At 38.6% G+C, this 17,629-nt stretch overlaps 1 protein-coding gene across 2 annotated transcripts in view; it reads right to left on the bottom strand.

The window, feature by feature from the left end:
• Window positions 1–17,629, bottom strand: part of LAMA2 (laminin subunit alpha 2) — a 484,581-nt gene that overhangs the window by 101,167 nt on the left and 365,785 nt on the right. For both annotated transcript variants that reach the window (XM_059700294.1, XM_059700292.1), the window contains exons 36-38: window positions 6,738–6,849; window positions 2,299–2,461; window positions 419–629 (exon numbers count right to left, since the gene is read on the bottom strand). In XM_059700294.1, coding sequence (XP_059556277.1) covers window positions 419–629; window positions 2,299–2,461; window positions 6,738–6,849 — 486 coding nt within the window. The remainder of the gene's footprint in view (window positions 1–418; window positions 630–2,298; window positions 2,462–6,737; window positions 6,850–17,629) is intronic.

Below are 17,629 nucleotides of genomic sequence, written 5' to 3'. Positions count from 1 at the left end.
TATGGCAATCAGATAATTAAACCATGGTGTATGGCTTAGGTTGGGTAGATTATAAAATCGTGCTATTAGTACTTGAAGGTCCCGAGACTTGCTATAGTGTTGGGGGACTGATGCTTAGAGACTGTAATAGACTTGCCCATGCCTGTACTTCTAGTTGGTGGCACAGTTGGCATTAAGACCAGTGACAGCTCCTTCCACTATATTGCACTACTTTAAAAAATCTTCAATCATTTAAATTATGTACGTTTTATGGACAGTGATTGATGATTTAAAAAGGAGAAAGATCATCATTCTCTGTTCTGCTCCTTTCAGAGTTATCATTCCTAATCTCTATAAATGCACATCAACTCGGCCAGCCATGGTCACCTCCATCCCACCCCAAGGCCTCACAGACAGATGAAAGAGCCCTCAGACTCACCTCCAGAGCAGTCATGTTTTGCTGGTTTGCTGCAGATAAGCGATTAGCTTCTCTGGTTTTATTCGTGGCTTCTCTCAACAGGTCCCAAGCATCATCAAGCTTGTTTTTGTGATCTGTCAATTTCTCCCCGAGATCCTTCTCCATTTTTTCGTTCTTCCCCCGGGGCTCTCCGAACACCTTCTGCACCTTCTTCAGCAGGCCTTCTGCAGCTCTGCAAGCACCCCCCACCCAACAACAGACAATGAGCCCTGCCACCTCCTCAGGGTTTATGGGTATTAGATTCTATTACAAAGAGAGGCTAACATTAAAAGAATGGAAACATCTATACTAATAAAAGGGTAATATGCTAATTAGACCGGACATTTTCTGGACAAAGCCACAGTAGCAGGGGCCGAGGCAGAAGTGGTTAGGGGTGATCAGGCCGGCAGGGGAGAGCAGTTAGGAGCATCAGGCAGGCAGAGGTGGTTAGGGGTGATTAGGCAGGCAGGGGAGCATTTAGGGGCAATCAGGCCAGCAGAGGAACAGTTAGTAGCAATCAGGCAGACAGGCAGAGTGGTTAGGGGTGGTCAGGCAGGCAGGCAGGTGAGTGGTTAGGAGCCAGTGGTCCTGGATTGCGAGAGGGAATCCCAGATTGGAGAGGGCTCAGGCTTGGCTGAGGGACCCCCACCCCCACCCCCCCACGCATGAATTTCATACACCAGGCCTCTAGTAAGACAATATTTAAAGAAGACTGACTATATGCTCAACCAAGCTGAAAACTGATACCTGACAAGTGACACAACCATTTACATTTAAAATTAAACTCCAAAAACCCCACACATTTTTAATTTGTTAGTAACATAAAATTTCAATTGGAAAGGATCTCCTTCTCATAATTTGACTGATAAAATAAGTTTTGTGATTCATTTCACATACAAAAAAAATAAACACTACCTGATTCAACATAATGAGGCATTTCCTCTGTTACTTTGAATATAAGGTATGACTATACTGTTATGTTTGGTTAGAAACTGTGGACAGAACTCTATGTATAAAGTATGAAGTCATGATTTTTATCTACTTTTGTTTTTCTTCTAAGTAACCTGGGAGTCTCCTGGGTTTAATGCTATCATTTTCCTAAAGTGGCAATATCAGCCCTTAAGAAAGGATAAGTCCTTTAAAAACAGTATTTCTAAAACTAATAGGCATCACAATCCCCTGAAGTGTTTGTCAAAACATTGCTGGGCTCTATCCCCAAAGTTTCTGATTCAGTAGTTTTGGGGTGAGGTTTGATCATTTGATTTTTAACAAGTTCTCAGATGTTGTTAATGTTGCTAGTTTAGTATAGTATTACTAATCCCATCATTTTGACATTAGCTATGAATGTAAAAATGTACTTTTTTATTGAGTGTGTGGTGATATGAGTTAATTAGCATCAATAAAACACTAATACTATTATTTCCAACCTCAGGTTCCCAACCCTGATTTCAAAGTATTAAGCATTTATTGTTTAATGACTCTTATTTAGCATTCCGTGAGATGACAAAACCTATAGGATGGCCTGTAAAATTCATACCTTTATTGATTCAAAGGTTATTTCATCAAAATAAAAAACTATTGATAGTTTAAAAGTTCCAAATAAATGCAATTAATAAAGCAAGCCCATATGCCTAACTATAGAAGGGACAGCACCAGAAATGATCAATTACTTGATTATTTATATGTAGGCTAAAACATATTTTCAATCCATTTTAGAGCAAGATAAATTATAACTAAGTAAATAAAAACTAAAAGCAAGCAAAGTATCTTATACTCATATATGTGATGAAAAATTTATAAAACGGTAAACAATTTGGAAAGCTCAGTTTATGAAATGAAGACATAATAGACAATCTACTCACACCAACTCATCTTCAGCAACTTCTTTCTGTGTATCTAGATTTTTCCTCCTCAATTCTCTCATCATCTGATCAATCTCTTTCTGAAGCCCTTGCATATTTCTCTCAAAGGCCTTGTCTTGAATTCCTAGAGTTTCATTTACTTCTTTAGCTTTTTCATTTACAGCTGCAGGGAGTAAAACAAATTTTGCAAATTAGTAAACAAAACTGCCACTTGCAAAAATGCCACTCAACATCTGCTCTTCCCCACCATCTCCATCTCCAAATGAAACGTGGTCTGCCATGGGTTCCTGCTGGGAAACTGAGGCAGTTAATACAGCAATCCTTAACAAACTGGGGAATGTCACACATTTCTCCATAATATGCTTCTTTTGGGGGGCAAGGTAATTAAAGCAGTGTTTTGTTTTTATTTTTTACCGCAAAAGAAAGAAATACAGGAAAAAAGAAGTGGCTTAAATCCTTTTCAGGATAAAGGGTAAAAAAATGAGACATGTAGCATAACACTTGGAAGCTGAAAACATAAGGTCTATATAGCTGGTAAGACACAACCATATTCAGTCTATCTTAAAATACTGAGTACAGAAATACTATCAGTGATGAGATATCTAAACACAAAACTGCCTTTGTGCTTTACCACAGTTGTGTTCATGCTTTTAAAGGGTGAGGAAAGGAGCCCTGGTCTAGGGACAAGCATTATAGATTCTCCAAGATACCTTCCAGCAAGAACACCCATTGTAAGAGTCTGTGTTTATTATGCATTAAATGGGGTTTCATATTGTGCTCTTCGGAAATTTAGGATTCTCCGTGTGCGTCAGTATTACAAATGATGTCTGTTCTGCCAAGACTTTCTTTTATAGGTTGGTATTCTGGGGAAAATTTCATTTGAAAAACGAATTCTATGTCAAATAAAAATTTGAAAACCTGGTGAATCGAAACTTTCTTGCAGTTCTACCATTAGTTTTAGACCAACTTTCCCTGAAGTGTGTTCTATGGAACATTAATTTAAAAAGTTGAAAGATTTTTTTAAACCCCTTTATCCGTCAGACTCTTCTATAATATTACCTATGAAAATCCCTAGGATGAGGGCTCTGGGTTGGCCAGAGGCATTTTCTACCATTCCAGGCTGCATCCTAAGACTTCTTTAAGACATAAAGAGTCCTGAAATTCATTTCTGGTCATAGAGAAACTCTTCTGATTGACATTGTTAAGAGCTGTTCCAAGGATGATATAGGCAGAACTCTTGAAACAGGTGCACCTCAGCAGACCAAGTAGAGCAGCTATGGTGAGTGTCACATGGTGGGTAGGTACAATGGCTCTGAAATGTGATCCCCAAATGAGCAGTATCAGCATCACCTAGAAACGTATTAGAAACGCAGGCCCCACCACCAGCTCAGTGAGTTAACAATTCCAGGGTTGGGGACCAGCAGTCAGTGTTTCCCCAATTCCTCCAGGAGCTTCGGATTCATGCTAGAGAGTTTGACAATCACTGGGCTAGTAGAAGGAATTGAGTTGCTACCTCTGATTCCAAAATGCATCTTTCTAATTCTTTTTTCATGATACATGTCTTTGGTTAGAAAGTTGCTGCGGTCAGCCCCTCATTCCTGAAATAGCCACAGTTTAATTTGCAGAACAATTTGAAACAGGAGTTTTAAAGAACAAATATGGCCATTCCTAGCCCTCTGGTAGACATTATTGCTTAGGTGCTGTATTTCTAGAAGGTAGTGAGGGTGGCTCTTTCTTGGTCAACTGGTTCACACTCATACCTTGACATAAGCCAAAGAACTGTCTCAAAAGTCCACCCCTGTCATTAGTAATGTATTACCTACCAAGGCTGTGTCATGTTTGACCATAACCATGACTGACTGATTTGAATGCTCTTTGGTCCAGCAGACTATGTGGGAACAGTGCTAGAATGCTGGTAATTAAATCTAAGAAGGCTTCTACTTCTTAGACTTCAAGACAAGCAATAGTAGATCTGGCTGTTCCTATAATGGACCAAAAAGGCATACCAGAATATTTAGTGCAGAGGATCCTAAATCTAGTGCTAAGCATCTTAGTAGCCAAGGCATAGCAGAGGACAGAAATGAGGTACTTAAGAGTTATACAGTATATGCAATATACAAACAAAATAATTCATCAGGAGAAGCAAAGCTACTTTTCACGATGAATCTGAAAAGAAAGCATTCTCTGATGGGTAAATTTATCACAAGTGACAAATACTACTGTGATCTGAGAAACAGAAAAGAGAGATGTCTAGCATTTATTAAATCCCATTATATGTCAGGACATAACACTAATGGGTCTATATATGTTCACTCATTAATTCTAATAGTGTGTGGAATAAAATATAGTTCATTCATGATTTAATCAGAAGTCATAGCTTAACACACTTTAAAAATTATACTGAGATAGGAATGCCTTAGATTAATAGAGATTGATTATCTGTGAAGAGGCCATGTCTTATGGTAGAAGATAGGATGAGTAAGGTATTCCATCTAAAAATGAAACTGAAAAAGATAAGGCCAGGCAGAAACATTCACTTCTCCCACAGCCATTTACTGCCACTAAAAACCCCTAAGAGTACTGATGATTATTCCAATTATTATCATCGTAAGAGAACAAAAGGGTGTGGATATGTTGTATCACCCACTTACAACTTTTGTTAAGTTTCCTTTTCTTTTTTAAAAAACCCCCTAAACTACCAAGTACATATATACATCTCAGTCAGGATTTAGTTTAACTCTAGGATATTCAAACTTAAGTTTTCATGAAATGTTAACAGTTGGATCAATTCTGCCAAAGTTCTTTTATGAAGGGCTATGGTCATGGTTTTTGTAACCATTGATATTAGTAGCTGCTGGAAGAAGAGAGCAGTGTTCACGTATTCCTCAGGTACAGGCTCACGGCTATCCCACACGGCACTTCATGTGAATTAGAAAAAGGGGCCCCAGTTAGACAGCCACAACCAGACTGCCTGACTGATGCCCAATTTAGGGCATGGGAGACACCTTTGATGACACCGAGCCCTTTTCCCCATGGACAGCTTGTGGATGGTGAGCAAAGCCTGGGGTAAATATCATTTTCACTCCGCCCCCTGCTGGTGGCCTTTATGTGGTGCACAAACTGGGAGGTTGGGGGAACAAGGTAGAGGAAGTAATCAGTACTGATACATGCATTAACGTTCATTCTTAGGCACCAATGTTTGATTGAAATGATAAAAGTCGGTTCCCAGGACAGGCTTCTGGGTGTTGAGTGTTTGAGATTGAGGCAGAAGGAAAAGGAAAGTTCCTGGAGTATTGACGAGTGCCTTCAGAGACCCAGGCACAGTGAAATAGCTGTATCTGCACTGGGATATACTATATATATTTCATTGCGGGAGGTAGATACTTCAAGTAGCATTAATGAAAAATGGAACCAGGAAAAGCACAACAACTTCATCAGGCAGAGGATTAACCACAGGAGTTAACTGAGATTTTTCCAGTTGAGCAATTTCATTTTCAGATCCTGACATGTTTTGCCTCAGATTAAGCCTCAGATTAAGATGCGGTTGCTTCTAGCAGTGGGGGATTGTTGGGAGTTTCTGTCTCGTGTGGGCCAGTGATTCCCAAGTATGACCTGCCAGGATCTGTCTTGAAGGCTTATCTCATGGGCTGCCTGCCTTCATGGCTGTCTTACAAAGAAAACTACCTAAAATGCAGAGCACTGTAGAGCAATAAAAATGTTTCCTAAAAGCAAAACCACAAAAATAATCCAAGCCCTTTTCTACTTTCTAAACATAAGTGCTTGTTTAGTGGATATTGATAGATATTTCAGAACTAGTGGGCTTTTTAGTTTTTTACTAGCTGTTTTCTTTAAGATTGTCTCAATCCGGGCTTTTGCCCAAAGCACTGTGATTCTCCATCAGATTGGCAGATGCCAAGAACTAACTCCTAGAGAGAGAACTGTGGGCTAAATGCACTGCGGTTCCGGGGAAGGCAGCACCTCTGAGGCCCCAGCAACAGATGTTCATTAAAACCACACCAAGTGTTTTTAAAGGCATTCTGAGAAATTTAAGTGCTGCTTTAATGTTCAGAGCAGATTGACAAAATTAGCTTAAAAAAATAAGCATCTTTTAACTAGATTTGAATACAAAAAACAGCAAAGCATAATTTTCCCATTAGTTATTTAATCATCATGGCCACTCCTTAAAATGTGAAGCATTTCTAAAGGAGTACCTTCAATTTACTTCTATCTGCACTCATAAAGACTGATTTACGGGCTGTTGTCACTATTTAACACTCAGAAGATAATGCCCTTGAATAACTTGACCGACATACTTTTTAAAATCCAACTCTCAAATTTAGAAGTGACATCTCTTGCTAGAGAAATTTCAGTCCTGTATAATCCCTCTTTCTGTTTTTTTGTTGGGAGAAATCATCATTCCATTGTGGCCTTTGTCATACCTTCTGCATCCCGGACAAGTCCCTTAATGAAATCTCCTAAGGAATTCGCTCTTCTGCTGGTCCTCTCAGCATCCTGTCCAGTTTGCTCGCCATCTGCTGTCACTTTGGTAGCCTAATGATCCAAATTCGGGAAAAGCATAATTAATAGAGACGATGAAGCTACTGTTAGATAAACTCCCTCTGGCTACGTTTTCTTTCAGATATTACTTTGAGCCAAAGGCAATCAATGAATTATTGATCAGATGTACTGGAAGTGACGCCCTGTGCTCAAATATACAATTAAACTTTATTACTTCTTCCATTAAATGGGAATCAGAGAGCTGTATTTGGTCTTTTTAAAACCCTCGTTACATCGCTTCTCGGCCTTTTGGCTAAGATCAAGTGTAAAACCCTCGTTACAGGCAATGGCACAGATGAAGCGATCAAGTACAATTATTTTTGAAATATTTTTAAGATATTGTTGCCAAAAGTCTTTAATGAATTCCTCAGTCTCTATATGTTTCAGTTTTATCCATATTTTATTTACTGAAAAAGTGTGGAGTGTAGCAATAACGGAGGCCCAGGCAGTCTGTCTCAATCAGCTTGATCCTATAGATTCGGTTTAAATCAATACGTTAATTAAAGAAACAAAGTGGGGGAAATGCTTAGCTACTAAGTAGTAAATGCTTGTTTGATAACACTCTAAAGATGCCAGTAAAACATTAAAGCAGAGTAAATGCTAACTTTTCCCATATGTCATCACCAAAAAAGATGGGTGTTAATCACAGAACCATACATTACTGTCAACAAATAAAACAGAACCCCAAAACAGCCTCACCTCCCAAAGAGAATCCGCATACAGTTTCACCTTATTCACACTTAAAGATACTATTTAGACACAATGGAATCAATTTCATGTATTCATAGTTAAGATATACCATGTTTAGCCAAATAAAAATGGCATGTGTTACACTAAAAGTTTCTTAAAAGATACTACAAGATTTAGAGGAACTTAAAATAGGTTTACAGTTTATTTTTTATGTGTATGCACATGATAATAAATAGGACTTCTTTTTAAATAAAGAGATTGAAATAATCTAACTATAATTAATGAATCAAAGAATCACAAACTGCCTCAAAATAATTTGAATAAGGTCCCAGTTGGCAGAGTTATATTAATGCTCTAAAATCTTGTACCAGAGTGCTTGCATTCTAGATGCTCAAAGAATCCACATTTTTAAAAATATTAAAGTGGATTTTAAATAGAACTAAATGTCTGGCCAGCACAGAACATGGTTAGAGATGCTACAGAAATTGTTTGCATTTTGTGATTTTCCAGGGACAGTAAGAGGTTTAATTTATGAAAGTTCTCAAAGTTTTGAAAAAATTGCCCTAGCTGGTTTGGCTCAGTGGGTAGAGCATTGGCTGGAGAACTGAGGGATACCGGGTTCAATTCCTGTCAAGGGCACAGGTTGCAGGCTGGATTCCCAGCCCTGGTTGGGCATGTGCATGAGGCAACCAATCGATGTGTCTCTCTCACATCAATGTTTTTTTTCTCTCTCTCCCCCTCCCTTCCACTCTCTCTAAAAATCAACCAAAAAATATCCTCAGGTGAGGATTAACAAAAACAAACAAACAACCCCCTACACACACACACACACACACACACACACACACACACCCCACAGATAAAGTGTACTTTAGTAAATTTTAAAAAAAAGTTTTGCAAAAATGATAGCATATAAAGTCCAACTATTATCATCTTTTTAACCAAGGATAAGAATCCATTGGGAGCTTTGGAAATTCCCCTTTACAGTTTGCAGTATATATACCCAATGATTTGGAGGGTCTTGGTCAATGTATTAGAATGCTCTGGTTTAACTCCTAAAACATTAATAATGAAATTATTTTAGCTTTTAGATTCAAGGCTCAGATGGGTCAAAAAACTTCTTACACACTCACACCACACATACATACACAGGTATAATTTTTTAAATGTTTTTGAATTACGAAGGCCAACAGCATAAGATGTTGGTCGTCTAAACTGCTTTAGATGTTTCTCTAGTCTGGACTTGGCTGTACTTTATGATATCACTCCTATTTTCACATGTCATAGAACATTATAACATGGGAGTTGACCTACATTATGGTCATCTTATAATATCTCATAAGAATTAATGCATCACCAACACTAGAATCTCTTACTATAGATAAAATGTAATTTGAACTTTAATTTTTTTCTTTATCAACATCTTACCTATATTACCAAAATATCATAATTTACATAAATATTTGTACATTTGAGTTTAACAATTCTTAATTGTTCAAAGAATCGAATTTTTTGAAAATACATGTGTATGGATACACTGTCCATTTTAAGTTCTGGATACTCAAGATAGTATTCATTGCCTTGACTTCTACTTACCTAATTAGTTTATACAGTAAGGTGTAAGCATCATCATTAATAAACTCTGATATTAAAATAATAATTCCACATGGCACGTGCTCAGAAACAAGTTAAAAGAGTTATGAATAAGACCCTATGCAATCAACTTCCCTGGCTTCCTTGTAGTCTATGAAATGTGTCAAACTCCTCCCTTCTTAGGGCTTTGTTGTATCCTGTTGTCTTTGCCTGGAAGGAGCTTTTCCTCTATGCTTTCAGTGACTGGATCCCTGTCGTCCATTGGTTCAGTTTAATAAGCATCTCTTCTTGGTATGGCCGTTTCCAGGGCACCTATCTAGATTTCTGTACTTCCTGCAGCAAAACATTTCCTTCATAGCACTGCACTGTAGAATTACTTATTTATGTGTTGGCTTACCCGTTTATTGGCTACCTCTCTGACTATACAGTAAGCTCTAAGAGGGCAAGAACTTGGTTTATTTTGCTCATCACTTATATCTAGTTCCTAGTATGATGCCTACCTTATACAAATATTGAGTGAATGTTGTTAAATATATTGACTAAAGTTACTTTCTTAACTAATCTTGCCAACCTTATTACCATTCTTATTGCCTACCTTTCTATGAACATTCCTGTAAAGAGCTTTTGTTCATACTGTGGCTGCTTAACTCCTCTCCAATTATCCGAAATAAATCTCCAGCCTTCGAGATTCAGTTCCAACATCACCTGCTCTGTGAAGCCATCCCTGCCTATTTTGCCCACGCTTCTCTTTCTTAGATGTTCAAACACAATGATCATTACCACCATTCATGACTATTTTGAGTAATTATTTTGTTAGGTATTTTTCCATATCTATCTAACCTACATCTTTGGGGGCTGGGGCTATGTCTTACCTCTCTTTGTTCCTCGGAGTGCCAGGCGTAGTGCCTGGGAAATTATAGAAGGTCAATGATGTTGTGTGCTTGGCCGATATAATGATAATCAAATCAACTATCCCTTTGATATTCTAAAGCCTGTTGATGGAAAATAAAATCTCTCTCCATATGCCTTTTCAATACCATTCAAACTGGCCATATGCCTGGTGCTATGCTTGCCAGTGAATGTGGATGGCTGGGCAGTGTTCTGGGCGTTTCTCAGAGCCTCCGAAAAAGCTGCTGCTGAAGAGCTGTAGCCCAGTGCTTAAGAGGAGAGCCAGGCCCGAGAGCCTTCAGTTTCCAACACACTGCATTCTAGTCACTGGCTTCATGGTAATTCAAAACGACCCTGTGATTACACACTGGGTACCCTGCTGGTGGGTGTGGATGGGGGCAGGGGTTAGGGGGGGCAGGGGTTAGGGTGGGCAGGACTGATCAGGGCCAGCGCAGTGCTCTCTGAGAAAGAAGGCGACCTTCCCTCTGCATAGACAAGAAGAGCTGCCTCTCTTGGATGCTGTCTAAAAGGGGTTTGGGGGGACGGTATGAGGTTCCTGTACCAAAAGGCATTGACTTATGGTATTAACACTCTCAATGATGGGCGATCCAGTCATGCTCAGCTATACCCCAGATTGATATGTGTGTTCAGACGGGCTTACAGTACTCCTAAGTGTCTCATTTACTTTTCCTGACTTTAGGGATACATAGAAGAAGGCATGATCCCTGGTTAAAATAAAGATATGAGAGGTTAAGTGACTTATCTAAACTTATACACAGGGAATGGAGGACAAAACACACATTTTTCTGACAGAATTTCCCCTTAAATATTCTGTCCGTATCAAACATCCAGGAACATTAGGAAAACACAGAAAAAGTGGAACATTCTGGGTGGGAAGAGAGACATTGCTCTAATGCAGTGGTTCTCAACCTGTGGGTCGCGACCATCGAAAAACACATATAGCATATCAGATATTTACATTACGATTCATAACAGTAGCAAAATTATAGTTATGAAGCAGCAACAAAAATGATTTTATGGTTGGGGATCATCACAACATGAGGAACTGTGTTAAAGGGTCGTGGCATTAGGAAGGTTGAGAACCACTGTAATGTATGCACAACTTTATGTGCATAAAGTTTTAGGTTTAAGTAAATTAACATTTAAAAATCCATATCAGAACAGCATGTAGATATATATTTTAAGTATCATGTCTCATTACACAGTAATTTAGTTGAAGAGTCACCCTTGTCAAAACCACCCATGAGAGACTCCATAAGGAAAGCCTATGACAAATGCAGTGACAAATGAAGAGTGGTGATAGATAGTGGGATCACTGTAAAAACGTGCAATCCACAAAAGTCAGTTTCACCCAGGAAAGGCTATTGATAATGTTACAGATGAATGTTAAATAGTACATGATAGGAGCTATCTGTCTGGTACAGTTTGGCTCTTCTTGTGTTTTATTAAATTACCATCTCCATCCCTTAATCATCTTTCCTCTTATTCACGATTATCTTGTCCTTTGAGTATGTGACAAATGTCTTATCATTTATCTTAATATGCTGTACAATCTTCCTTTCATTCTTTAGCTTTGATTTTCTTATTTTCACAACCTCTTACCTCTGTCCTATAATCTTTCTAGTGTTCTGTTGTAAATGATGCTTTATGCAGTACTTTGTACATATCTGTCTTCCTTTTGATTACCTTTTCTTCTTTACATTCAAGCTTACTCAAATAGGTATGTTTTTCTTTTATTTTTTTTTTCTGGACTATTTCTCTCTAGGCAGCATGCATTACCATTAGGCGCACATTCATTTGCTTCTGAACAATGTAGCTGTTACTTTCTTGCTTTAGCTTGAGTAGTTCTCACTGTGCCTCTTGAAATCTGCACATCATTTTCTTGGTTGGATATTACTAGCGTCTCTCATTTTCTGCCTTCTTTATGTTAAAACTAGAATCTAATAGGGAAAATCTAACTACTGAATGGACAACATTGCTTAGATGCCATCCATTTTGCATTTATAGGCTTATGTGGATTTCCCACTAAAATTAAATTTCAGATCTAATCATTTATGTGCTATTCTCAAGGGTCATCTTCAAAAACTACCAGTTCAGTGTATGTCAGTGAGGTACTCCTCAGGCATGCTGCTAGGATAGACACACAAGGAAAGAGACAGGGAGCAACCAACTGACCCTGTGGAATGATAATAAGTCAGTTCCATGTGGAATTTCCCTCTAAATATTGCAGGTGTCAATTTTGAAAGTTCCGAATCAAACAAGTATGATTTATTGTGTATTTTCCCTCTCTCTCTCTTTTAAAATATAATAGCAGAAATTATAAAAAAAGGTTCTTGGCAACTTAAACCTTTTAAAACTATAAACAAGGTACTGTAAACATATATCATTGATATTTAAATCATTTAAAAACTCACTTAATCATTTTAGAAATGTACAATCTTCATTTAAATTTGCTTTTAAATTGTACATAAGTAGTAAAAGACAAAGTAAATAAAGCTAAACTTTGATATTTTACATAATCAGTCTAACACATAAATAACATTCTCCTCTTATAGAAAAATTCAATTCAATAGAATTGTAAATATATTCCCAATTTCAGTATACTTTAGAGAAATTTAAAATCAGTACTTATTTTTGGGTTTCTCTACCTTTCATCTGGTTGTTTGAATGCTATTATTTAAATTATTCAAATTAGTTAATTACTTAATTTAACAAATATTAACTGAACACCTACTATGTGAATGGTATTGGTGATACTGTGGTGAGAAAAGACACATTTCCTGTCCATTTGGAGCAAATGGTCTGATGGGGCAGAAAGTTATTTGTCAAATGATCATGAGAATAAATTTAAAAATATAAACTGAAGAGAAAACACAGTTCTAGAAGGCAATTATAGAAAAAAATCTCATCAGACCTAGAACGTTACAGAGGGCTCGCATAAGGCAGGCTTCCATGAGCTAAGGCTTGAAAAGTGAAATTGAATTAACAGAAGTAGACAAGATGTAGGAGGAGGTAGTTTACTTCAAGGCTAAAGAAAATATGTGTGGAAAGGCTCTGTGGTGGGGTGAAGTAACTGAAGATTAGTAAGGCTGTGCTATGAAGCACACTGTCAAGAGAATGAGAAAGCAAGATACAGACTGGGGGAAGATATTTGCAAAAGACATGCCCGATAAAATATCCAATATGTATAATGAACTCTTAAAACTTAATAAGAAAACGAACAACCTAAGTAAAAAAAATGAGGAAAAAAAACTTGTTTTTGTTCCTTTGAGTTATTGTAACAACATGCCATTATAATGAGCAGAAATTTATTTCTCACAGTTCTGGAGACTGAGAAGTGCAGGATCAATTCCCCAGAAGACTCAGTGTCTGATGAGAGCCTGCTTTCTGGCTCATAGACAGTATCTGTGTACTGTGTCTTCACAAGGCAAGGAGGGGTCAATAATTTCTCTGGGGTCCCTTTTGTAAAGGCACTAATTCCATTCATGCGGGCTTCAACCTCATGACCTAATCACCTCCCAAAGACCTCACCTACTAATATCCTCACCTTGGGGGTTTTGAGGGGACACAAGCATTCATTTATAGCAAGACCTGAACAGACATCTCATCAAAGAAGACATAGATGATAAATAAGCATATTTTAAAAATTCTCAATATTACATCTCATTAGGAAATTGTCAATTAAAACAATGATGAGATACTACTATGCACCTATTAGAATGGCCAAAATTCAAAACACTGACAACACCAAATGTTGGTGAGGATGTGGAGCACTAAGTACTCTTATTTATTGCTGGTGGGAATGCAAAATGGTACAACCACTTTGGAAAATAGTTTGGTGATGTTTTACAAAACTAAACATACTCTTACCATATGATCTAGCTATTGTGCTCCTTGGTATTTATACAGATTAATTGAAAACTTTTGTACTTGGATATTTATAGTGGCTTTATTGCCAAAACTTGGGAACAACCAAAATGTCTTTCAGTAGGTATATAGGTAAATAAACTGTGGTACAGTCAGACAATGGAAAATATTATTCATTTCTACAAAAAAAAGAACTAGAAACCTGATAACATTGTAATTATCTAATTATTAATAATAGGAAAGGAGCAAAGGGGAAAGCCAGACATTATAGGCATGGCCATCTTGGCAGCTTCACCAGGAAGCTACTCCCCAGGGAACCATTGGTCCATTCTCTGGAGAATACTGGGGGAAGGGACCAGAAAAAAGGGAAGGTGAGGGGCATGCACAGTGAAGTTGGGGTGACATAGGGAAGGTGATTGCTGCAGATCAAAGTGGGAATAAAGATAATGGGGTAGGAGTCAGCCCACTAAAAGCCCATAAAGATTTGGGGATACATAATCCCCAAACAGAGAAGTCGGTTCTCTTGGTTCTCTGGTTCTTTTGGCTCTGTTCCTGCCTGTGTTCCCTCCATAGACACGTGGCCCTGAGGACCCCACATGCAATGAGCTGATGGACTGCAGTGGGGAACACAAGCTAAGCCAGCCTGATGCTGGATTAGACTGTGCAGACACGGAATGGAAACTGAACGGCACCTTCAATCCTAGCTCTACTGAAGACACAGCTACGCTTCTATGATGGGGCGAAGGGAAATAGGAGCTTGGAAACTCGGGTTTAATTCCATGCAAATAAAAACCACTCATGCTCCCAGGTGAGTCTCAGAAAATTCTTTCTCTCATGATATCACAAGAAGCCCACTCACACCAGCAACCAGTGGGTACAAGGAGAGATCCCCACCAATTACAGAGACATGAAAAAACATGAAGGAACCTGAAGTGTAATATTACTAAGAGAAAGAAGCCAGTCCTAAAAGGCTACAAACTGTACAACTTCCATTATACTGAAGACAGGAAAAAGGTCAGTGGTTGCCAGGGGTTAGGAAGGAGGGAGGAATGAACAGGTGGAGAACCCAGGTTTTTGAGGTCAATGAAACTACTCTACCAGTATGATACTGTAATGGTGGAGACATGTTATTAAACCTTTTTCAAAACCCCTAGAATGTACAGCACCAAGAGCAAACCCTAAAGTAAACTATGGACTTTGAGTTGATGATGATTTGTTAACATAGGTTCATCTGTTGTAACAATTGTGTGACTCTGGTGAGGGATGTTGGTAAGGGGGAGGCTATGCTTGTGTAGGGGCGGGGGTATATGGGAACTTTTGGTAATTTACAATCAATTTTGCCTTGAATCTTAAACTTCTCTATAATATAATGTCTATCTTAAAAAATGTAGAATGGGAGAGTCTGCTGGAAAAATGCAAGGATGAAAGTTAAGACATAATGAAGATCAGATTCTCCTAGAGTAGTGGTTCTCAACCTTCCTAAAGCTGTGAACCTTTAATATAGTTCCTCATGTTGTGGTGACCCCCAACCATAAAATTATTTTCGTTGCTACTTCATAACTGTAATTTTGCTACTGTTATGAGTCATAATGTAAATATCTGATATGCAGGATGTATTTTCATTGTTACAAATTGAACATAATTAAAGCATAGTGATTAATCACAAAAACAATATGTAATTATATATGTGTTTCCTGATGGTCTTAGGCGACCCCTGTGAAAGGGTTGTTTGACCCCCAAAGGGGTCGCGACCCACAGGTTGAGAACCGCTGAATGTTTCTTGTGTCTCTACGCTGAGATAATTAGAGTGAACCAGCTCAATGAGGACAATGAGGTGTCAGTTTTGCTTATACCTCTATCCCCAGCATCTGTCATACTGTCTTAGTGTCTAGAACATGGTAGACTCCCAATAAGTATTCATTCAATGAATGAATAAAATGCCACCTGTTCCATGGAATTTTCCCTAATTACCTTTATCAAGATTAAGTTATTTCTTATGTATGTATTTCTCAGGTACATCTCTTTATTTTATTTCAAGTTTTATTGTATATTCATTTGCAGTTGTTCCACACATCTAAATGCTTTCGTACACAACACACATACAGCACTGCAAGCTCCTTGAAGAAAGAGGCTGAGCCTCATTTGTATCTTTCATCTGCCAACATCTAGCTTTGCTTTGCATGTGGTGAATATTCATACTGTATGTGCTTGTTGAATCGAGTTTACTCTGCTTATGATCTGTTTAAAATTTCTTATTTAGTTGTGTTCACATAGCGAATACAAAATCATCAAATATTAAATTAATATGAGATAAATATACTCATCACCCTAATGTCTAACTACATTTGGCAAGAAACTCTCTTTTGTATTTGCACATTCCACATTGCTGATATGAGATTATGAAAAAGCATTTCGTATGCTATTTGTAACGTCAGGGCCCTGGTTTAGCATCTTTTGTTTAGAAGATTTTTTGTTTAGAAGCCCATTTGATTTCTCTGTGGAAATTTTTCTAAACTGCATCAGGTGAGGTGGAAACAGTACTGGGCCAGTGGGAAGCTGGGTACTGGGCCTACTTAGGTCCCTGTCATACCGTTGTGAAATGAGACTATTGCAACTAACCTTCTTATGAGTAACTGGAGAGGAGAAAAGGGCAAGACAAATATTGTAGGCATGCCATTATGTGGCGCTGACCGGAAGCTGCAGTTTAACACTCCCCAGGAAGCCACCAGTCCACTCCCCACAGAGAGGAGAATACACACAAGCACAGTAAAGTCTGGGTGAATAGGAAAGGTACTTGTCTGTTAGTCACACCTGGGAACAGATCACTGGCCAGAGTAGGCATGGCCACTGCAAACATGGGAAGATTTGAGGTATTTAATCCCCTGAACAAAGAAGCTCTAACTCTCTTGCCCTCTTGGCTCCTGGCTTTCTTGTTGTAGGAGGCACTCTCTTGGCTCCGCTGCATTCACCCACATGGCTCAGAGCCATGGGGACGCCACACAATGGACTGATAGCCTGCAACTAGCCTAATGCTAAACTGAACCCAACTCCACCATGGAAAGAACACGTCGGACACTGGCTTTGCTCCTAGCTCTGCTGAACCCCCAGCTGCACATCTTCCAGGACTGGGTTAGGGGAAATGGGACTTTGGGAACCCAGGGATGTAATTCCATGTAAATAAAAATCACTCATCCTCCTATGCAAGTCTTGGAAAATCCTTTTTCCAGAGATACTAGAGGACCGATGCACGAAATTCTGCAAGGGGCTCTGCCCCTGGCCGCTGCAGCGGCCTCTGCCTCGGCCACTGCCTCGCCCCCATCCTCCGGGGCTTGGTCCAGAAAAAACATCCAGTCTAATTAGCATATTACGCTTTTATTATTATAGAGGATTGTAAGGACCCCACCCTTAGCACCCAGTGGGGAAGAGGACATCCACTTCCACTGATAACACCTGGGTTTAGAGAACTGTATGCATGACCATTAATAATTCACTTCCCTGTATGGCCTGAGGTATATCTTCTTTAAAAAAATGGACTAAATAATCTGTAAAAACCTTCTTGCACCAATATCCTTTGTCATTTAACGTTCATAGGTAATCAAACTGGATCCCTAAATTACAGGCCAGTTTTCCTGTTCATGCATTTTTCTGGCCACAAGATGGCGAACTTTGTGTTGTTTTACTCATTCTCTACCAGCAAAAAGAACTTTAGCCCTCT

This window comes from Myotis daubentonii, chromosome 6 (genome assembly GCF_963259705.1).
Source record: "Myotis daubentonii chromosome 6, mMyoDau2.1, whole genome shotgun sequence".
Classification (NCBI taxonomy): Eukaryota; Metazoa; Chordata; class Mammalia; order Chiroptera; family Vespertilionidae; genus Myotis; species Myotis daubentonii.
This window is presented reverse-complemented; position numbering and strand designations above follow the sequence as displayed.